General features: G+C 48.4%; 1 protein-coding gene across 5 annotated transcripts in view; it reads left to right on the forward strand.

The window, feature by feature from the left end:
* Ntrk2 (neurotrophic receptor tyrosine kinase 2) overlaps window positions 1-22,679 on the forward strand; it is a 337,851-nt gene that overhangs the window by 188,725 nt on the left and 126,447 nt on the right. The window contains exon 14 of one of the 5 annotated variants that reach the window (XM_005078413.4): window positions 1,106-6,869. The exons of the other annotated variants lie outside the window; for them this stretch is intronic. Coding sequence (XP_005078470.2) covers window positions 1,106-1,134 — 29 coding nt within the window. The 3' untranslated portion in view covers window positions 1,135-6,869. Of the gene's footprint in view, window positions 1-1,105; window positions 6,870-22,679 lie in introns of those variants that run through there. 5 annotated transcript variants of the gene reach the window in all.

Genomic DNA, 22,679 nt, shown 5'->3' on the forward strand with positions numbered 1-22,679 from the left:
ATTTCAGATAAGTGGTTTTTACTGAATATTCTAAACAGACTAACTTCCAGTAACCTCTCAAGGGAGGTGCTTCCCAAAGGATGCACAGGTGATGACTAAAGAAATCATTACACAGGTTTTGGAAATACTTTGGCATACCCCCGCCCCATGTCCTGAGAACAAGTGTCGATGGACTGTGTATCACTGTCATCTCTCTGAGTCTGTCACAGGCTTGGACCATGTGCTACTGCGCCTACTGGTCTTTCCTGAAGCTATGTTTTGTATTCAGAGATGTTGACTTTAGACTAAGCATCTTACATGGCCAAGAGTGGCGTCTCTTTCCTTCTTCCACTGAACTGTAAGAGCACATTCTAGATAGAACATTTCAATATGTTAAGTATTCATTGTCTAGATGCGGTACTTCTACAATGGTAGAAACCAGAGGTTTGGTGGAGGTGATGGCTTGATCTCTGACTGTGGTGAGACCCAACTGAATCATCGTGCGGCTGAAGGCAGCGTGATGAGCAACGAGATAGGCTGTGCTACATAAAGGATTTGCGTCCAGTTTCCAGGAATCTGGCAAGCCAATAGGAGAAGCCATCATGGAAAAAAAAATGATAGGAAGATATGAAATAATTAAGACCATACTGGGGCACGTGTCTGGTGTGACCAAATTTCCGAGAGAAAGCAAACATTTATTCTTTTATTTGAATGGCTCAAGATTTCAAATGCTTAAGTTGGGCAAGTAAGAACACATTAGTGTGATTAGATCTGGCTGGCAGACTGCTAGTGCCCCCCTGAGTTGGACCTTAAGGGCCCCCTGCTGTAAACACCTCATTTAGAAGACAATGCTTGTAAGTGGCTTGGCTAAAGTCACAGGGAGTTTTGCTTTAAACAGCAAACACCATGATTAGGTTCGGGTTCTGTAACTGAGGCACACGACCGCTTCAGTGAGGCATAGGGAGCAGTCACGCCCTTCGACACACTTTTGCACTCTCAGGAGCTGTGTGGTTAATGTTCATTCACCAAGTCCAGAGGTGGTTTGCAGGATTTCTAGAGCGATGTGATCAGGGCTGACTTGCTCCTTGAGCACTTTCCAATAGAAAGTCTGTCTACTTTATTGCAGGGCCCAGAGGTTCCCCCAAGACCGCCTGATAATAATTTGGTATTTGGAGGCTCCTGCATCACTGCAGGAACCAAAGGAGGCTAAACCCAAGCCTGATGGAGGAGAAGAGTTCTATGATATGTCTGCAAAATTCTGGCCAGACAGCATCTTGAAGCCACCCCTTAGCTTCCATAACTAGCCAAGCAAGAAGCTGCCTCCCCAGGACAAAGCAGAGTGTTCTAATGACTAAGCCCTCAAAGTGCTGCGTCACTATAGACCGTCTGTAGACTGTCTCCTCGGTCGAGCACGATGGCAAGATGGAGCTGAGGAGCTCAGCGACATCAAGTCTGGAGCTGGCCTTTGTCCCACTAGTCTGTGTAGACGTGTCAGAAAACCACAGCGTCTTACAGCATGGGGTGGTTGACCAGTAGGATTTAAAACCCTGCCCAAGGGCAGCTGTGCTGCTTTTTTCCCCTTGCCTGTTGAGAAGGATTTTGACAGGGTGCAACGGAAGCTCACCTCTCTGAGTTGAAAAACAGAAGCAGAGTGTATTAAACAGAAAAACACCCAAATCATGTCTTGAGCTGATGGGTGGGGATGTATTTTATCCATAGAATTACTGTTGTTCTTAAAATTACATTTTTTCCTTTTCTTTTGTTTAGTTTTTCCAGAGCAGCCTTGCAAATTATCTAGGATAATAGGCCTCGCGCCTAAATTTAATTACGATTGTCTCTAATACACACCCTTGAATGTTTGCTTTGGAGTACACACCCTGCCCTCTCTGCGCGCCTAGGGCTGTCCACTCCCAGAAGCAGACGCAAAGCAAGAATTTTGAAGTTTATTTATTTTGAAGGTTTACTTTGCCTCCCTGTGGTGTGTGTGTGTATCCTGTTTCTTCAGGTACAGTTGTGTGTTTCCCCACGGACCATATGCATATCAGACACTTGCATAGTGGAGCACAGGCTCACTCTCCAGTAGAGGTGCAGGAAACCAGGCGCTCTGAAGAGAGCGCGGCTGTTTAACAGCCATTGAAAGCGTCACAGAGAGTCCGTGTCCTGTCCCCCTTAACTTCTATGTCCACTTTGTCACTCCACTGCCAACAAAGGCAAGTGAGAGTTCTCACAAACTACAGAGGTTTGCAACACATTTGAAACACGGCTTTGAGGACCCATGAGCAAAAGTTCTGAATCCTATTCAGGGTCCCAGAAGCTCATGACATCAGAGAGCTGTGGTCCTGAGAGCTCCATGAGGCCGGGTCAGACTTCAGTCACATGACTTTGGTCCATTTTAGTGGTCGGAGCTAGGATTCACAAACAGGTAGACGATGTAGAGATTACCACTATCTTTTTGCCTATTTTTTTTCTTTTAAAAATACATTTTCTTCTAAGCATTGAGTTGGCCAGATACAAGCTGCTTTGGGAACTGGTAGTGTACCCTGGAAGGCTACAGTTTGCACTTCAAGCAGAAGTTAAGTCTGTTCTGCCCAGCACAAGGCTGGGCCAGCAAGCACAGTCATTTTAGGATGCTTAGAAGCTGCTTTGTTTATGGCACACTGGGGTTGACAACTCATCCCGTGGGGGCTGCCATGGCGTACACTGCTGCATTCTGTAGGTCCCAAAACAATCCCTGCCCTCCTGGTGGTGCCATGGATCACCATTGCTAAGTACAACAATTCAATATTACGTTCACTCTCAACTTCAAAGGAGATGGTAAGAAGCTGTCAAATAATGCTTTTAAAAAAGCAACTCGCATCATCCCCTAGAAGAAAGGAAATGAGTACATGCTGCATAATTACATCCAAAGTGTAAGCCATATCGCAAACTTCACTTGATGAAGATTTCTTAGCAAACCGCTTTCAAGCACATTCACAACTAAGCAAAATCATCGTGTTCTTGGCATTTCACCAACGGGTGACATTGTTATTAAAAAAGCACCCATTATAGGACATTTAAGCTTCCTGGAGGAAAACACTCCAATCCTACACTTGACAGCTTTGAGAAGGAAGAACAATAGAGATCACGGATCCAGGTAGGGAGACCCTGATTCTACGCCGGCATCATCAGCCTGCCAAGGTAAACACACTGGCAGGCTGAACGCACAGGCATTGCCAGTCTGATGTATCCAAATCATCGGCGATGCTCTGTGTGTGTGTGTGGGGGGGGTGTCCCAACGGGTGTCCCAGTGCATTTGGTTTACCGACACCGAGCCTGACTGGGGCACCCACATCCACAACATGAGCCTAGCCAAGCTGCCTCTCTTGCATGCCAGCCAATCACAGACCAGGACCAGCCTAGCAGAAACCAACAGAAGCCAGCCCCCGCCCCCCCACCGGGGGTTGCTAAGAAGCACCTGCTACCCGGAAGCTCTGGACAGCTAGGTCTTCCTTAAGTAGAGGGGGTGCAACTGCCCTTCGTGGACTGTCCCGGAAGCCTAGGTTTTTTTGTCCTTGTGGAACACAGTTGTCTCTGCCTTACCCGTTCTTCCGCTGTGGCCAGGCTGCTTCCTGGACCTATGTCATTCTGGTACCCACCCGGCTGTCTCCCTTCACGCCTGCCTGGTGAGGTTGCAATCGGGCTCTCATTGATTGCTTTGGGTTTCCTTATCCGCAAGTTCTTTCCTTTACGAGGCGAAAAGACTGCGACGTCCCACAGACAGGAAAAGTGTGGCGAAATAAGTCACTGCCCGTGTATTCAGATGCCGTGGACACAGGCGCAGTTTTAGCGCGCGGGCTTAGTCTTGAATTTGGAGAGCTTCCTCCAGAGCCTGAGGCCACAGCCGCCGCAGCCCCGTGTGATGCTTAGTACGATCTGTGTTCTCTGTGGCTGTGTCTGCTGCTGGGGAAATGTTCTACGTTCTGTTGGTTATAAGCCCTTGGCTTCCCGTGTGGAAGGAACGGATTAGATGATAGCATACATCAGAAAGTGAGAGGGAACCCAAGCATTTGGGTGGCAACCTATCCTGACTTTCTCAGGTCTGGTGCAGTCTCCTCAATGCGACAAGTCAATTTTAAACCAGGAGAGGCTCAGGCAAGACACAGTGGTCATACTAGTTGGTTAAAAACCTGATGATTTCTTTTTTCTTCTGGTAGGACAGAATTATGTCTTAGTCCCCCTGAATTGCCTTTAAGTGCCCTAAAATGATTTGAATTAAAAATTAAAATATAGTAGAAATAATATAGTAGAAAACCGGAAAGATGCAAGAGACAAAGATCACATTTTCAATCACGTGTAATGCTGTCAACTGCTGATGTGTTTACTCATGGGGATGTCTGGTCTTACCACTATCGAGCTCTGTGTGCCTCCACCTTCATTCACAGGGGGCGCCCTTACAACTTCTATACAGTGGGTTTCCTGGCGAGTCTGGAAGCAGCAGCTGGGTGTGTTTTTTCTAGTCTGCTACTTCTAATTTGCTTGAAAATACAGAGAGGTGGATGCCCCCGTTGGGGGCAGGGCATGGCCGATATCAGGTCTGGTTGAAAGGCGTCCCAAAGTTCAGGGAAGGAGGCCCCCTCACAAGCTAAGTGTCACAGAAAAGATAGGCCCCGTGTTGCAGGTTGGGGAGTCCCTGGAAACAGGCCAAGAACCTGTGTTTGGGGTCACCACAAGGTCATTTCTGACCCCCAGTGTTTCTTGTTCCCTGGCTGAGGCTGGCAAGCACTGTGATCTCCTGTTCTCCAGAGGGTCGGCTGGCCCCTTCCAGGAGGTCAAGTCTACAGAGCCTTCCAGGGCCTGGATGGTTGCGTCTAACAACACGTTCGGTATCTGAAGATTTCTTTTCTTCCCTTTGGTGTCCCCGAGTTGAAAAAGGGCCTCCAGCAGGCTGGGGTGTCCATTCTGGCCATTTCAGCCTTACCTAAATTTAATAGAATCAGCTGCTGCTCAGATTTCCACATTTTTTCTCATCACTAAAGGTTTCCTCTTACGATGCTTAGGGGGCTGCTCTCAGGCTGGGGGCCTGCAGGCAGTAGTGTGGGGCACACAGGGTGTTGGGCTGTTGATACTTTCACAGTGGCATCGTCAGAATCCGTAAGTGCAGATGAAGCAGGCGCCGATGACGCACGCGCAAGAGACTGGATCCGCGTGGTGGTTTTGGAAAGGGGAAGGATCCTAGGAGAAACCCAATGGTGCAGTCCTGGACTGTCGGTTGCTACCTGTAGGCAGATGTCGATGTGTTTGCTGTCCCGTTGCTCTTATTTAGCGTATTTACTTGGCTGTGACTTTGACTGTCCCTATGCATCCAAACGGAACCCAAGGCCAGATGACCAGTGCTCAGCCCTGTGCTGTGCGACTCTAGCAAAACAGCAAGCCTTCAAATCAGAGAATACTCTTGTGGGAGGGGATTACAAGATGGGTCTACGGAGATGCCAACTAGATGGTTTGCCTATAGAGTGATGGATTTTCAGGTCCTTTTGTGGTTTCCTCTTTTGAGTTTTCACACCCACCACACAATGCTCCATCCTGGGTCGGCCTCTTGTCTACTTGCAGGCCGGATCTGAGCCTTGCTCTCTCCCCAAGACCTTGGTTGCTCAGCAGAGCCGAACGGTCTCAGGTTTCTCCACCCTAGGTTTATTTCTGTGAACACCAGCATCTTCGCCTTGTCTTGCTCTTTCATCCTCCCTCCCTGCCTCTGGGTCATGATGTCGCTGGTTTCACGTCTTTTCTAGTTCCTAATTCCTTCACTGCCGTTACCTGACAGCTGTAGAAACAACTGTGAATGGGGTATAATCTTACCCAGAAGGCTGTTCCTTGTTTCCAAGGGCAGTGGGGGGTCTACATTCAGGAACTTTCTTTTAAAAAAAGTCTTTGTTGTGAGCGGAGAGCAAACCAATTCCCACTTCTGTGTAAGGCTTTTCGTTTCTTAGCACCCTGCGATGGCCTTCAGATATTCATACTGGCTTTAAAACAAGAGAACACCGTGCTATGAAGATATTGGTGATCCAGCTGGCTAAGCCTTGGCATTCTGAACCCCTGAACTTTGGGGTGGGAGACAGTGACCAAGCAGCAAAGGGAATAAGATGTCCCCAACTCCCCGAGTTCCTGTTCTCCGGGTTTGCATATACTCTGCTACTTCCAGCACCTTTTTACCCCCCAAATTTCTGACAATGTGGATCTCAGCGACATTTGGGTCTAACAGTTGATACACCGGGATTGTCATTCATGCTGAGGTCCCAGGGGAAGCTGCTTTTATTCTCTTTGGCAAAATGCACTGTCCCACAGGAGGTCTTTGCAACACTTTCCGCTTAAGTTTGTGGAACGGGGTTGGTTTCTAGGTTTGGTTAAGCTGCCCCCACACATATCCACGAGAGAGAGAAGGTTTTGAACGAGTGAATGTAGCCTAATGTTCCTCCATGAGACCTGGACTGATTCTGGGTAATGCTTCCCCCTCACCGTGGGCTCTGTCCTTCCTGAGCAACCTCTCTGCCTCACCAGAACCCACGAAACCCCAGAGGACAGACCTACAAAGCGGCAGGGGCGGGCGTGAATGGGGTATGGGCGGGACGTGGATGGGGTATGGGCGGGGCAATGATGTGGCAGAATGTTGCTTGATTTTATTTTCAGCTCTCACAGCTCACGCAACAGGGTGGACTCAAGCACAACTCGTACTTTTGTACTCTGTTGAGAGACTCCAATGCTGGTTCACATGTATGTGTGTGTGTGTGACCAGTGGAACGTGGAATGTTTCCCCATGCTGACATGTTTATGCAAATGAGAACTGTTTTACTGGAATCTGTAATGCTGACCACTCAGAGCCAAGCGCATATGCTAATAAAGACAAGAGCATCAGATGTGTGATCTTCAGTGTCTGGTTTTGTCGTGTAGTAATCATTCTCACCTAGACATGATATAGTCCAGTACTGGGAGTACTGAAAACACCCTCTGCAATCCCCAAAGTTGTCTCCAGTGGTGATAGCTATTCCCTACAGGCCTCTAGGTTGCGTGCAGTCTCCCTAGCTTCCTTTGGATAGGACCTTCCCCGGGAGGTGGGCAGACTGTCACCTGAAGCATGAAATGTAGTCGGATGCCAAAACTCTCTGCACTTGAGAAATAATATTTCTACGCCAAATTTGAAAGATGAAACGTAAAAGAAAAAGTCTGGGGTACAACTATCAGAATCTTAACTGAAGGCACCCCCGGGGCTGTCGAGAGGAGGGAGGATCCCGAGGGAGGATCTGGTAGGACCAGGGTCAGATCCTATCTTCCTGGAAAAGTCTGAATGCTTTCATACTGGACATTTGTATTCTTTTCACTTGTGTGTGTGTGTGTGTGTGTGTGTGTGTGTGTGTGTTTAACACTGCAGTGAGCAACCATTTACTTCAGTGGCTGGAGATGTTTAAGAGTCTCCCTTCCGCCTGTGGCCTAGATCTTATTACGTAAACCTGCCTTTTGCAAAGCCCTGCTTTGTGTACACAAGCGGCTCAGCTGATTGTCTGTCAGTCCTCTCTCTCCCTTCCTGTGTTCCTGGTCTAATTGTTCTTTCACTCTCAGCCCACTTCCCTCGCCCAGCCCTCGGAGACGGCTCCCTGATGCCCCTTTGCTTCACTCCACCAGCCTGAGCGTCTGCAGCACGGCCTGCCCTCCACCGTTTACTGACATGTCTGTGGACGCGCATACTTCTATTACTGCCTTAAAATAATGTGCCCACACACAGTGTGGAAGACAGACAGACAGAGAAACAGAGAGACAGACAGACAGAGAGAGACAGAGACAGAGTCAGAGACACACAGACAGAGAGAGACAGACACAGACAGAGAGACAGAGAGAGACAGAGAGACAGACAGAAAGAGAGACAGAAAGAGAGACAGACAGACAGACACAGAGACAGACACATAGAGAGAGACAGAGACACAGAGAGAAAGAGACAGACAGAGAGACAGAGACAGAGAGAGACAGAGAGACAGAGAGACAGACAGAGAGAGAGAGAGAGACAGACAGAAAGAGAGACTGACCTTTTGCAAAGGATAAAAACTGGGAAGGTAGGTTAGAAAACCTATTCACTAAATTTAGGGAATTATCTGCGGAAAGGTTCAAGTAGAGCAATAAATCAAGTTCTCTAAGAGCTGTTACACCTTGTCTTGTTTCTGCACATCTGGAGACTTGGATTCAGCCTTCCACTAAGTAGGTTAAAGATACAGCATTGAGTTTTAGGTTATTCTGTATTCACACTGCCTGCCCCTTCAGACTCTAAGTGTCATTGTGTTCTGTATTGCTACTTTGAAACCAACCTGTATCTAATACATATCCCTTTCCTCTCCCAGGCCTGATGGGTTATATTTTCACAGTAAAATAATCACTCAGTGCTCCAAGACAGATCTTTTAACCTGCACGATGGGTGAGAATATTAAAGCTCAGAGAAAGCTCATATATAGGCGAGTCTCTGTCCTGGGTTCACATATAGGAGAATCTCTGTCCTGGGTCACATATAGGAGAGTCTCTATCCTGGCCTCACATATAGGAAAGTCTCTATCCTGACCTCATATATAGGAGAGTCTCTGTTCTGAGACTCCTGGAGTCAGGCTCTTTCAGGCTTTGCCCATCGTAGGTAAAATTAAATCCTAGAAGTTTCCACCTCTGCCAGAGGAACAGCAGCATCGGGGCTGCACCTTCCATGTAAGCTTATAGAGATACCGGAGGACACTCGCCTCCAACAGGGAGCCCTAGCAGGTAATCAACTTGACGCTGGAGGAAAGGGCTCAGCAGGCTGTCATAAAGGGGTGGCATAGTCTTCCCGCCAAGCAGTGATGGTTTCTGTCTTACTAGAGCAGTGGTTCTCAACTTTCCTAATATTGCAACCCTTTAATACAGTTCCTCATGATGCAGTGACCCCCCAACCATAAAATTATTTTTGTTGCTACTTCATAACTGTAATTCTGCTACTGTTATGAATTGTAGGGTAAATATCTGTGGCTGCCCATGATCTTTCCTTTGAAAGGGTTGCTGATACCCTCCAGAGGGGTCGCAACCCACAGGTTGAGAAACACTGCACTAGCGTCTTTACCAGAAGTCCTAAAGTATCGCAAATAGTAAGTCTGGTTTTCTTTTTTTGCTAATTACAATCTTGTAATTTCCCCCCTTCTTTTTTTATTTTTATGGAAAATCCATTCTGAAACTTTTGCCATATTTTCTCTTGAATTTTTCTAAAGTGACTTTAGTCCTTTGCAAGGACTTCATAGATCAGTTTGAGATCCATCTCAAGATCTGTGTGTTCGCAGGAGCACCTCGGGCTCGACTGGGTTAGGGAGTTTCTCTAGGCGATATTATAATGGCCAAAACACCCATAGCACCTGTTCAGTCCGGACGTCTCCAGCCAGGCTGAGGGAAGAGAGTGTATCTATATTCTCATCCAGGCTGTGTGGACAGGACAACGTCTGAGTGTCCGGGAAGGCAGATCCCTGGGTCTTGGGCAAACCCATCTGCTCCTAGTTCTCTCACATCTCACTTGAAAGGCATCCACCGTTTTGTCAGTCTTTAGGGGGTCTCTTTAAAAACATGAGTTGGCATTGACGAATGACATTATTTCCTGAGTGTAGCTAGGGACTCTATAGAGCCAGGGGACATCAAAGGGTTAATAGTCTGATCACCTCAACTTCCACATATGGGTACATGCCGCTCCTTCATGGGGCTTCTACTTTTCATTTGTCTTTGGATAGTTAGAATAATATGTTTACTCCAAAGCTATCATCTAACAAGTTGTTTCTGGGCCTAGGAGATGCAGATGAGCCCTGGCGTCCAGGTTAGCCAGAATGAATAAGTGTTTTCCGACCCAGAGCGCAGTCTCTTATTCATATTAATAACTTAGGAAATGCCAGCATTGGGATCCAAATTACTGGATTCCAGCTCAAAGTCCACGGAGACAAAAAACACAATATAAATGTCGTTTCCTGGGTATTCCCAGCCTCTTGGACCCCCAGTGCGTCTATGGCATAAAGCTCCCGGGCTTCTGGAGGTGCAGTCGGAGAGCAGCTCGCAAAGACTAATTCAAAAGAGGCTTTGGAGGAAAGGGGCTGAAAGATTCCAGAGAGAGAATTTTCTGAGTTCTCCCCGTGCCCTGGGGGTGGGGGCTGCGTGTTTGTGTTTGTATGTGTCCAGATACATTTGCCAGTGAGGAAAATTTCCCCAGTAAGGTGGGGTAAAGACATCTCTGACTAGTACGATTCTGTGGTACCTTTAATGCAAAAACAGCGGTATGGGGGTGGGGCGGGGGCTGCGGATGAAGGTTCAGATCAGACTCAGTGCCCGTGCGTGGAGACGTACACGACGTGCAGCGTGACCAGCGTCTAGTCCGGAAGTTGCGCCGTACCGGTAGTTCAGTGGCAGCGCTCACTGGCAAAACTGGAACTGTAATGTTGAAATGAACTCTTACTGACAGCTTTTTAAATCCGTGATCGCGAGCTGTTCAACGATCCCTGTTAGGCGGTTGAACAGCTGGCTGGGTGATACTTGGGCTTTCATCTCGCTACAGCACCGAGTTTGGGTCCCCAGCACCCACGTAAGTGGCCAGTTGTTGCTGTATTACCAGCACTGGGGAGGGAGAGACAGGAAGACCTCTGGCTTGCTGGCCAGCCAGTCCAGCCAAACTGGTGAGCTCTAGGTTCAGTGAAAGACCTTGTGCCCGGGAAAGGTGGAGGGTGGTTGACCTTTGACCTCCACAGTAACACACACATGCAATATACAAACAATGTGCACATATGTGTACCACACATACAAAACATGCTAGCATTTCTACATTTTACTTCACACATTTTTTTTCTTATTTGATTTGTACTGTGGCTCCGCTGAACAGTATGGTTGCTTTCACTTCATAGAAGGAAACGAGGCATAGAGGATTTAAGCAAGCTGCCCAAGGGTGTGAGGCTGACAGGCTGGCGATTTGAACCTCGTCATCGTGACTACAGAATTCGTTTGTAACGCAGCTCTCTACCGGCATACACTCCTTCCCATTCAAACAGGCTTCACTCATGATTCCGGTGACACAAATCAAGGATGTGAAGCAGCGTACACTGAAAAACTTGGTAGGCTTTGTAGGATGGGTAATCTCTCTGAAAGCTTGTCTTACCTATAATTTAAGTCACCAATTTCTCTTCCTACCCTAAAAGGCTATTCTAAACGGAGTTTGACAATAAGAGCCAGTGTCTTGGGACATCACTTTGATGGAGAGACACATGATGACAACTATATTTCTTTGGGGGGTGATAGTAAAAGCAGCATTGTTGTGCCTTTTTGCTTGAGGTCCCACCCAGCTTATTTCTTTTTTAAAAAGCACAAAACACAATAAATGTACCCAACTGGGGGGAGAGAGAGAGAGAGAGAGAGAGAGAGAGAGAGAGAGAGAGAGAGAGAGAGAGAGAGAGAGAGACAGAATACATACTGGGGATTCTTTCCAAGAATCAAGTCCTTGCATTGGAACCAATGTTTATTAATCTTGGTTGGCAAAGGATGAGGCCAAAGAACCTGTGCCGTAGCAAATCCCCCGGTGGCTTGTATTTGTCAGCATTTGGGGCTGTCTTTTCCAGGCCCACACAGGCTGTAGGAGGTGGAAGCCCATGATGCTGGGTGAGACAGACAGAAGGCTCCCGGGGATGAGCTTGCACTGTTGTCAGCAGACGCTGGACGTCTTCTTTGTGGACGTTTTCCTGTCCTCCTTGGCCTGTGTTCTTCTCTAGGTTTCCATATTCGAGGATATCTCACTGGTGATGAGATAGGAATTATGATTGGGGAGTGTAAAACATAGTTCCTTAGGAGGTACTTAGGAGATAGTTGTCACTCTAGGCACAACTGTAGTATTTCAAATGACTCTTGCTTCTAAACAATCGCCATTAAAAAGGTCTCTGGTTACTCGATCCGTTTAGGAGTTCAGGGCCCTCTCTATGCACCAACAGCGCAGCTGATCTGAGAAAGTGGCCAAAAGTAAACAGATGAGAAGGAGTACCCGAGTCTATCTTTCTGCTCACACTTTATCAGGTCCCTAAAGTGAAGTCACTAAATGTGTCCTCAAGGGAAGAGAACCATGAAAAGCACACACGTCCTGGACAAAAGGCAGAGATGCTCACATGGTCACACGGGGCTCACTGTGTCACCTGTTTCTCTAAATCAAGATGAGTTAATGCAGCCATGTTAAAAAGAACAGAGACAGAAAAGTCAAGTTCATCAACACAGTTGATTGCCCGTGGGGAAGCGTGCCAGCCTGGCAGCCATTGCTGGTGATACGTGAACAGAGAAATGTGCCAACGATCCATGATAGCAAACAGTCAGTGTTGGTTTTGTGTGGTTTCAGCTTCACACTGTAAAAAGTTACCAACGTAGCCCCCCCCCCCCGACAAATTCTTCAGCTTCTCTGGAAAAATTTCCCGTCCGGTGATTTGATCTGTGTAGAATAATGTAAGAGGAGATAATGGGGCTTATGGAGAGAAATGATTGAATCACTGTGTGCCAATAAAAAGTGTTCAAATTACATTTCACTACATAATGAATTCTGGTTCAACTTACTTTGACATAAATAAGATTGGGTAAAAGAAACCAGAAGTAAATCAAATAAATTAATAAAACCATCAGAGTCCTTTCAATTTTGTCCCCAGACAGTGTCTGCTTATTTGTATAATAAAACCTTCTCTTACCAATTACAGCCTGGCATGTCACTCTGTAGGAAAAAAAAATAACTTCAAGGGAGAGTTTGGATATTCTGGGTCTTCATTACTGAGGATCAAATGCTCTGTTTGAATACTGGAGAGGTGAAATTTGAAAACCAGCGGAGTGAGCTCCAACTTCCAACTAAAGATTAAACAACAGTGAGAGCAGCAGTAGGATCTCAGATGCAGACATGCATGCAATACTAACGGTTAGCTGCTCTTCACATTTTCCTAATTATGCACATTTACCGAACACGAGAGTTTTGCATTTTGTCTAGACGCAGGCTCTGTCTCCACCAGCACAATATATAGCTGTGTTTGTGAGTCTTGTGAGGAACTGAATTTGCATCTCTGCCGCCACTTGTAGAGTTCATTATCTAACTCTACAGCCAGGGGGGAAAAATACAGTTCTCCGATTTAAGATAACCAAGGCCTTCTCATAGCGCCTAGGATGAGATCAAGAACAGAGAGCTGAATGGGAAAGTCCATTCCTTTATTCTTGAATTAGGCTAGGGCTGTAGGGAGAGATGATGCGTTGGCCTGCGGTATTTCAGATGGGTGAGCGAGCACTTTAGGACTCTCTGGAGTAAAGATGGTCACCACACCCTTTCAAGCAACCTCATCCTGTACTTTATGATTGAGTCCTACAGGGATTTCATTACTTGCTACCAGGCAATCCCAAAGATCATATATTAATTTTCTGACAATCCCTTAAAAGTGGGTTCAAATGGCTCGCCTTGGAAAGTCTTGGGGGGTAGACACATATTTCTAGACCTTGAGACGTGGCTTCTAGCTGTTAGAACACAGTTTGGTAGAGTTGCTATGACTTCAGAAGCCCTAGATTTTTGCTTGGAAGATGATTTAACTGTGAGCCACATCTGGTGTTCTTTGGCTAGAAGTAAACTGAGCATGTGTGGAATGAACTTGAAGCAGGATGGAAGGGAATCCCTTTTCTGACATCACAGGACACATCTAAGAAAGCCCTAAAATGAAACTAGAAGCGCATTAGTTTAGGAAACATTAGCGCCCAGGAGCATCGGGACAAACACTTTCCTGTGAGATTTATTGGCATCAGTGTTCCAAAATGATTTCCAAACCATGCAGACTTAAATAACCATGTGCTTCCCTGTTGAGGCTCCTCTGGCACCTGAAAAAGGAGAAAGAATTTCAGAGAAGTCAAAAAAAAAATCATGTGCTCTTTCAGGTGGACTGCTTGTTTCCATAGATATAGGCGACCACGGCCAATAATTTCCTGTGAACTCAGCGAAATCAGTTGCTCCCACACAAGGAAATCGCTACAGCGGTTCACGAGGCAGGAGCCCTGTTCCTGTGCGTTCCTTTGAGAGCAAAAGCTCAACTTGGAGCAAAGTTAGGTTCAGACCACAAGCCCAGGGGAGCTCGCTTCCACAATTCAGGAAAGAGCCACCTGCCTCCTTAGGGACCGGCATTTGGTGGTTTGGGGAATGCAGTTGCTACCCTGTCACTGCCTGCCCTTGGACGTTGAGCTACTCCTTAGGTGCCACCTAAACCCTGGCCATGCTTGATGTCACCCCGCTGACCTCAGACTCCCTTGGCCAGTCTTTACCTTGACACGGGGTTCACAGTCTATTTTCATGTTTGGTTATTTTCTTGCTCTTTCAATGTCCAATAGCTGTATGTAGGGCGTGTACGCCAAACGCTTTCTCCAGATATCGTGAGCGATGAGACCTTTATCGGTGCCCCCCCCGGCCCCCCATCTCCTGTTACCTTGCTCTAAGTGCTTTTCTCCTTGGTTTGACCCCTCTCACTAGCTCAACATAGCTCAACATAGCTCAACATAGCTCAACATAGCTCAACATAGCTCCCCTTTCTAGATTTTGCTTAGCCTGTGCTTCCTGAAACCACTGGGCACTTTTCACCGACTAAGATAAAAAGAAAGAAAGGAGCCAGGAAGCAGATGTATCTCGGATGGTGTGTGTCTTCCAGAGGTGGAATCCCAACGCTGCTTAAGACAGGAGCAGTGGACGGGTGTAATGGGGCTGACCGGGTGGAGCCCGGTAGCTGAGTTTTCCCGACTGACTCAGTGAAAAGCAAGAGCTGTCGGTTTCCACTGAAACACACAGAAGGCAAAACGGAGAGCGGGGTTGGAACAAAAGATAAGATCCAGTGTGGGCTTGAACTGCCTTCCCAAGAATAAGCTTTGCTTGGGTGGAAAGCACTCGGCTCAGAAACAAAACAAACAACAACAACAACAACACAGAAGACAAACCCACCGATTTGTGGCACTTTCTGTGTTTTGTTTCAGATGTTATCATCGTTCAGGAAGCCCAAGGGTTTTTGCAAAGGCCTAGGCTGGCTAATTTGAAGCCAGCTGTGGAATATTGCTCCTTTTCCTCTCACCCCCTGGAGCTAAGTGCTTAGTGTAGGTCAGTTTGCTTGGTCAAGGAACCTTTAGGGGTTGACTTAAGGTTATCTCTCATCAGCCAGCACCCTCCCCTGGTGATGTGACTTACTCACCTCCAAGAGAACAGCAAGAACTTAAGCAACCCCTGGAGGAAAGCTCTCCCTGCTCAATGCAAGGAATCAAAAACACCAATATTGTAGTAATATTGTAGTAGTGTCCACGACAGCTGGTTAAGACCTCAGGGCCAAAGGATATGCATTCCAAAATGGTTTCACATCCAGACACATGGAAAAAAAAAAAGCTCTTGCTGGAACTTAAGTGGAAATTTTGCTGAATCCTTCTTGTAGCAGTGAGTTCAAGTCCAGGGAGTGGCCAATGTGCTGTTGGCTGCCTGGACCATCAGCACACAGCCTCTGCTTCCAATTGGGCTGCTCTGCTCTCTGCAGCTTTCTGCCAGCACGGCAAAGAGCCCGAGGAAATCACCTCCAGAAGAGGAAAAGCTCACTTTTCTACAGGTTTCAGCCTGTGCGGCCACCGGGCTCTGTTAAATGCATGCCCGTGGGGGTGACGGGGGACAGAGCACCGCAACTGGGGGTGCTTGACAGAGCCAAGCTGCTCACCTCGCTGGAGATGGGAAGGGAAGGGACACAAAAGGAAAGGGCCTTGGTGCCAGTGTTCCCTTCAAGGGCACACTTCTGCTCACGCAGTCCCCTCTTACCAGGCCCCTCTGCTCAAGACCCAGCCTCGGCAATGCCATCAGCTCGTGACCAAACCTTCAGCACAGCAGCTCCTGGGAGCGTCTGTGGTCCAAACCACAGTGCCATGCCCAGCGGCTCACAACTGTTTCCTGCTTGGTTATGAAGGCGCTGGCTCTCTCCCTTGGTGAAAATGTGTACATAAAATATGGAATAGAAGGAGCTTGGTGGGGAGGGTTTCCTACATTTTTTTTTCTTTAAAATAAAGCTTGTTAGTGTCAGTGAGTGTTCAAATTATTTTCTCAATGTTAGAGAGACAAAGGCTACATGTTTTTTGTTTGTTTGTTTGTTTGTTTTTCGAGACAGGGTTTCTCTGTATTGTTTTAGAGGTTGTCCTGGAACTCGCTCTGTAGACCAGGCTGGCCTCGAACTCACAGAGATCCGCCTGCCTCTGCCTCCCGAGTGCTGGGATTAAAGGTGAGCGCCACCAACACCTGGCAGGCGACATGTTTTTATTTGATTAAAATTTAAATGGTAGAAGGAATGACAAAACATACATTTTTGAAGACTCACAGATTCTTAACAAGTCACAGAATAAAACACTTTTATTGTTTTAATTATGTGCGTGTGTGTGTACCAAATCGTTTCAGAGCTGTAGTAACAGGTGGTTGTGAAATCCTGGCTGAGGTATGGGGCGGGGAGGGGGGGGTTGTTTCAGGACTTCTGCAACACACGTTCTTAGCTACTGAACCATATCTCTAGTCCATAATAAATACCTTTTTTTGGTTTTTGTTTTAGAAAAAAAAGGTAGGTCCTTATTGTATAGTGCCAGATGGCCTGGAACTCACTTTGTAGAACAGGATAGCCTCGAACTCACAGAGATCCACCTGCCCCTGCCTCCCAAGTGCTGGGATTAAATGTGTGTACTTCCAGATCTGGCCCTCAGTCCATCTTTAAATTGCCCATAACATCATGACACAGATTCAGGGAGTCACAGAGAAGGGTCTGTTTGTTGAGCGCTTCTGTAGGTTCAGGGACTCCGGTCTACTTCTGTGCCCTCTGCGCTATCACGAGCCTCTGGTGACACCAGGCACCGCTCAGCAAGAGATCCTGGATGCCCATGGGCATGCTTGCCCGTGTTGGTTGCTCTCACTCCCTCTTCCTATCAGGCTAGCAGGATTCCACTGTGGGGTGTCAAGTGGCCATCCACAGCCCCATCAGCTTCTGAGGGCCCCACCTCTAAACGTGATCAGATCAAATCCCCCTCGGCTCACCTCTCGGATTAAATATCATAGCAAAGCGGAGGCGAACCATACTGGGAAGACAGCAGGCGGGAGTTAGCTCTGAGGGAGACTGTAGATGAGACACCATCGCTAGCATGAAGACAGGAGCCTCGGATGACGCGGGTTCTCGTCCTGGCCCCCAAAGTCTGCTCCTGTGTGACACTAGGGGTCACCTAATGCCAGTCGGTCTCAGTTTCTACTTTGAAAACTGACATCAGAGACCAATGGCTGCTCTCTGGGGCTTTACCGACAGCCAGCTGCTATGCTGATCACCCTGCATTGGTTTGCTGTCCCTTCTTGTCGCTGTGACCAAACTCATTACAGGAAGCAACTGAAGGGAGGGTTTACTTTGGCTCAAAGTTCTAGGGGGTACAGTCCATAATGGTGGGGTGACTCAAGTATTGTGAGCATGACTCCTCACCCCTCAGTGAACTCGGTACACTGAACTCATCTGACTTTCTTGTTTCCCTCCCTTTCTATTCAATCTCTGTGCCAACCATATCCGGGGGGGGGGGGTCTTCCCTCCTCTGGTAATCCTTTCTGAAATCACGCCCAGAGGTGCAGACCCTGTGGGATTATAAATCCAGTCAAGTTGACGATGGATATTAATTGAAACGGTGCTCATCCTCATGTTTGGAATAAGGTGTGGCAGGTGTCAACGCCTGCTACAAATGAAAAGTCTGGCTTCTCCCGTAATGTCTTCATACGGTCCCCTTAGCAATCCCTTGGCACCAATAGACACAATTAAGAGATGCTCAGAGATGACACAGATTCCTCTTAATCACAGAGCAACCTGGAATACGTTCACAAAGATGGTTCTTGAGAATCATGCTCCCAGACAGGTGGCTCCTAGTCACCAGCGAAATACGGCGAGTAACGCAGAGGTCAGTGGATAGCTCCATGATGCTGCCTTACATGTTCCCGAACTCATAGCGTTTATGAACACGTGCCACACACACCCAACTCTGAATAGCAAACAACCCAAAAGAACAATTTATTCTTTCTGACGGTACTGTGGCTTGGCCTGGAGACTGTGCACAAAATCCTACCCATCTGGCACTAGGAAAGCTTAACGAAGTCCTCTTGTTCATGAGGATTGACGGCTCAGAGTTCATCTGTGACAGTCAAGGGCCTTGATCTCCTCCATGGGAACATCCCTACTCAGAGATCCTGGAAGACTCAAGGAGGATTTCAAGCGAGCAGATTATACAAGGGCATGCAAGCAGAGATACAAGGCTTATTGGCCATCGCCCAAGTGATAGTCAGTTGTGGTGTGGAGGTTTTGCTCATTATCCCAGAATACATCTGCTTTATTTTAGTATAAAACTGTATTTATTTCTTGAAACGGTAAAGTAGAATGAACTCTGCCACGAAAGTCACTTGGGAAGCAAGTTCCAGGCTTTTCTTCTCTCGGTTGTCAGACTGCATCTCGGGACTCAAGGGTTGGGCTAGGAGGGGCCTCAGGTTCAGCTTTGAGGGCTGGCCAGCCTGTACATTTATCTCACTCAGTGCACACTGGTGACCGAATCCCAAAGCTATTTTTATTGATGTTCGCGTCTGTGTTTTCATCCATTAGACTACAGAACTGAACGTTATAAATTAACAGAAATACAAAAGGACACTATTTTCTTAAGATGTCCAAGGCTGTAACTTAATTTGTTTGGCTCAGCCAATATATCATATTAAAAAAAAAAAAACTCTTTACTCCCGTGTGCCACATTAAAACTATTTTTAAAGAGGCACCCTTCGGCCATCGTGATGGGAGATGAATATCAGCTGGGAGCAGCCAGCGGAGGCTGGTTTGCGACCCAGTCTGGTTCATTTCCCGGATGGTGGAGGAGTTTTCCACCATGAGAAGACTGCTTTGAAACCATGCAGCAGCCAGAAAACAAATCCCATATCTGAATGCGTTTGCCCTCGTTTCGGGTCAAGGTCTGCAAATTATCCGCAGGACAGCTCCCTTGCTTACAGTTCACTGAGCTCTGCTTTGGAGCAGGCCCTGCCTGGTTCTGCAGAAGAGACCCAGGGTAGTCAGAGAGGAGCCCTGCACCCCCCACTCTTAACTTGGCTTCTCATAGCTTCAGCTTGCAGCAGTCAGGAGGTTCCAGCCGGCATGACCTCCAAATTAACATCAGCTCTGAAACCAGCTTTGGGGGGGGGGTGGATGGGACTCCTCGCTCGCTCTTGATGCCTAGTAACAGGTTCTGAACACGGAAAACACACCGGAGGAACTGGAACCAAGAGCAGTGACCATCTGTGCGCTCACCTGGAACCTATTGCCGAGCACAGCCTGGTGGTGCCCAGTCTAGCTGCTTCTAGAACCATTCCCAGACCAGCCGAAGACAGGTGTAGGGTTGGCTATCTGTCGTCCTCCGCCCCTCTCCCTCCTTCTTTCCCTTCCTTCCTCTCCCCCCCTCTCTCGCTCTTGCTCTCTCGCTCTCTGTGCAAGCGTGCTCTCGTACTTGTGTGTGCATGCACGCGCTCAAGCGTCTCTGTGCTTCCCCCTCCTTTTTCTCTGTGGAGACGAGATTTATTTCCAAGCAAGGAAACGCACCAGCCCTTAAATAGACCACTCCATGAGCTCTGGCCAGAGTATGTTCCTGTATAACCAAACCCCGGTTAAGACTGGGAGCAGCCCACCTCTTTCCTGGAAAGTCTCTTCTGTGACTGCCCTCAGTCCCCCCGTTCACCCTGCCTGGAAGACAGTCACGAATCTAAGCTCTGTGAGCCCTGCAGGCTTCCTGCCTGCTCAGCAGCATCAAACAGCATGGAACCCTGCGGTGCTCGTGATACGTTGGGTGTGACAACTGACTTTTTTCCTTCGGCGCTTCTCTTTGTGTGAATTCCCGCACAAGAGGCTGCTGCTCAGCAGTTTGGAAGCCGCCTGTGCTGCGTCCTTATTTTAGTGTCCCCACCGGCCTGCAAAAGCCTCTCACTGGCAATACGGCTGTGGACGTGCAGGTCAGCCCGCGACACAACCGGGCAGGCAGGCGCGCCCGTGCAGACACCACGGATGCAGACATGGTGTTTACTGTCAAGCCTGCCTTTGTGTCTGCGGGCCGGACTCTGTATTATTGATTTTAGTCCGATTGTTCCTTGGGACAAAGTACGGAACGGTTTCTTCCAAAGCTGCGTGTGACCCGAAGCGGAGAATGATGATGGCACGTACGAGGCTGGGGCAGGGTGACCGCTATCAGCCAGACAGCCAGGCGGATGCCGCCCTTCTGCCTCCAGCACAAAAGAGTTTCAGCTATCTTTTCCCAAAGCTCGGACGACAGAACAAGACACTCACTTTCCAAGATAGACGCTTCCCATGCAGCTAGGAAGAAGGAGGGCAGAGCAGAGATGTGCCCCCGGGGGGCTCTCACGCAGAGACACCGTCACGTGGTTGGACTGTGGAGAGGCGGAGGCGGCGGTGGCTCTAACTCTGGGCGGCTTAGCGCAGCTCAGACCCAGACCTGCAAAGGTCTCCCGGGAGCCGGACGTGCACGTGCAGCGCTCCGCCCCCACCCCCTACCTTCGGAAGGGTTCCTGACCCAGGAAAACTGCGGCGGGCACTGAAGCTCACAGCCTTGAAGGCTCTCCAGCCGCGAGCTGGTTCTGTTCCCCATCTTAGGTGCTTCATTTACTAGGACACCACCGTCTGGGTAACCAGACCGGGGCAGGCGTGCGCAGGCCCCCCCCCTCCCCAGCGGATCACTTTATTGAGCTCTGCGTGTTAGTGGGACAGCAGCCGCTGTGCGAACACAAAGCTGAACACGCCTTAGTTCACCGCGCTTCAGCTCTCCCGGCTCCCCGCTCTGGGGCATCCCACGGGCCAGTTAAAGCCAACCACGGGCAAAAGTCCCTTATTGCATCTCCCCAGTCTTCCAGAAGTGATCTGGCCTGCTTGCACTTTCTGATACTAGCCGAGAGTAAGAAACAGGAATTTCACATGTGGAAACATTGAAGTCGTGTAAAATGATCATCCAAGCAACAGTTCGTCTATATCAATCTCCCTAAAACTAAATCCCAAAATATATTTAAACATGAGGGTGGCAGACACCAAATTAATAAACGGCCATATGTATCTCAAAACAGCAGATAGCGATCAATCATCTGTAAAGTCGTCTATGATGATTTCAGAATGCCACACAGAACCAGGGATACAATTCATGGGGCTTTCCCTCCAATGAGCTCCAGACACCACCTAACAGATGGGAGGGGGCACGGGGGGTGTGCCTGGGGTGGAGATTGGACGGGCATCGGAGCCGACACAATGTAAGCGATTGGGCTCAGCTGGAATAAAATCACAGGAAAATATAGATGTCTACGTGATTCGAGCTTATCCAAGCAATAACGGGGGGGGGGTAAATTCTGACCATGAGATAGCAGGGCCATCTGAGACAATAACCTCCAGAAGGCGCCACACACAGGACAAAGAGAAGGAAGTGGAGGGTGGGAGACAGCAGGATACTGACAGAAAAGCAAACCAAAGGACAAGAGGTTAGGGCCCTGCGTTCTTCTTTTGCAAAGGGTCCCTCTGGCCCCGGGAGCCGCCTGGAGGAGCTGGCGGGATCCGGAAGCTCTAAGGCACATCTTAGAGGAGCCACTATGGAGCAAGGCTTTGCAAACTGCTTTTCCCTGCAAGGATCCTGCCCAGAGCAGCTTCCCCTCCCCTCCTGCAGTTCCTTCTGGTTGCTAATACTCCAGCCCTGGGGGAGTGACAGGGAGTTTTCTCCACATTTGCCTGGAGGCTCGCCCCTACACACACACACACACACACACACACACACACACACACACACACACACACAAAACAAACCATGAAGTCAGAATGGTGAGGCCCCTCTCTGGGGCCTCCTCTGCTTCTTGGTAAAGTTTATGCCTTTTAAACTGATACTTGTCCTCTCTTTAAATGTTGAGGAGGGGAACGTCTTGAGCCCCTGATGGCATCCAGTTATAGTCAGGACTATAAAAGCCTCCAACCTTTGGGGGTTCTGCAGAGGAGGGAGGGAGGCTTTCCAGGCCTGCCTACCCAGGGCTTGCTCCTTCTGCCTGCCTTGCTGCTACAGAAGAAGATTGCGGTGGAGGGCTCTGTGGCGGGTGGGTGGAAGGTGTTGGAGGAACTCCTACCCAATGACAAAGGGTGGATGGACATGTCTGAGGTCTCTAATGAAGCCTTAGTTCCCGGGGAACATTTTGTCTTGATGATTACTAGGCTGCCCTCATTGGAGCGAAGGCTGAAGGATGTTGTTTCTGAGATGGCTGTGCGGTTGAGGGCAGCAAAGAAAAGGAATCTGTGAGGTTTTCACGTTTAATCTGGAAGCTGCTCAGAACATCCCGATAGTGCCTGGGCCAAGGAAGGACTGGTGTCAGCACCTCAGCCACTCAGCAATGGCTCCAAAGCCAGTCTGCCCTCCCACAGAGGCTTCGGGGAGCTCATCCACGGCCCTTGAAAATAATTTATGAGTCGAGACACAAATTGCCAGCTTTTCCATGACTGGGTAACAGTGGCCCTCTCTCCAATCCCTGGGAAGGCAGGGAAGCTTCTGGGCTTTCTGAGATGAGGATTGGCTGAAGAGATACCACCCTGGAGACCTTGTTTGATAATTTGAGGAAGTCTTTCTCA

Source organism: Mesocricetus auratus, unplaced genomic scaffold, assembly GCF_017639785.1.
Source record: "Mesocricetus auratus isolate SY011 unplaced genomic scaffold, BCM_Maur_2.0 Super-Scaffold_100013, whole genome shotgun sequence".
Lineage (NCBI taxonomy): Eukaryota > Metazoa > Chordata > Mammalia > Rodentia > Cricetidae > Mesocricetus > Mesocricetus auratus.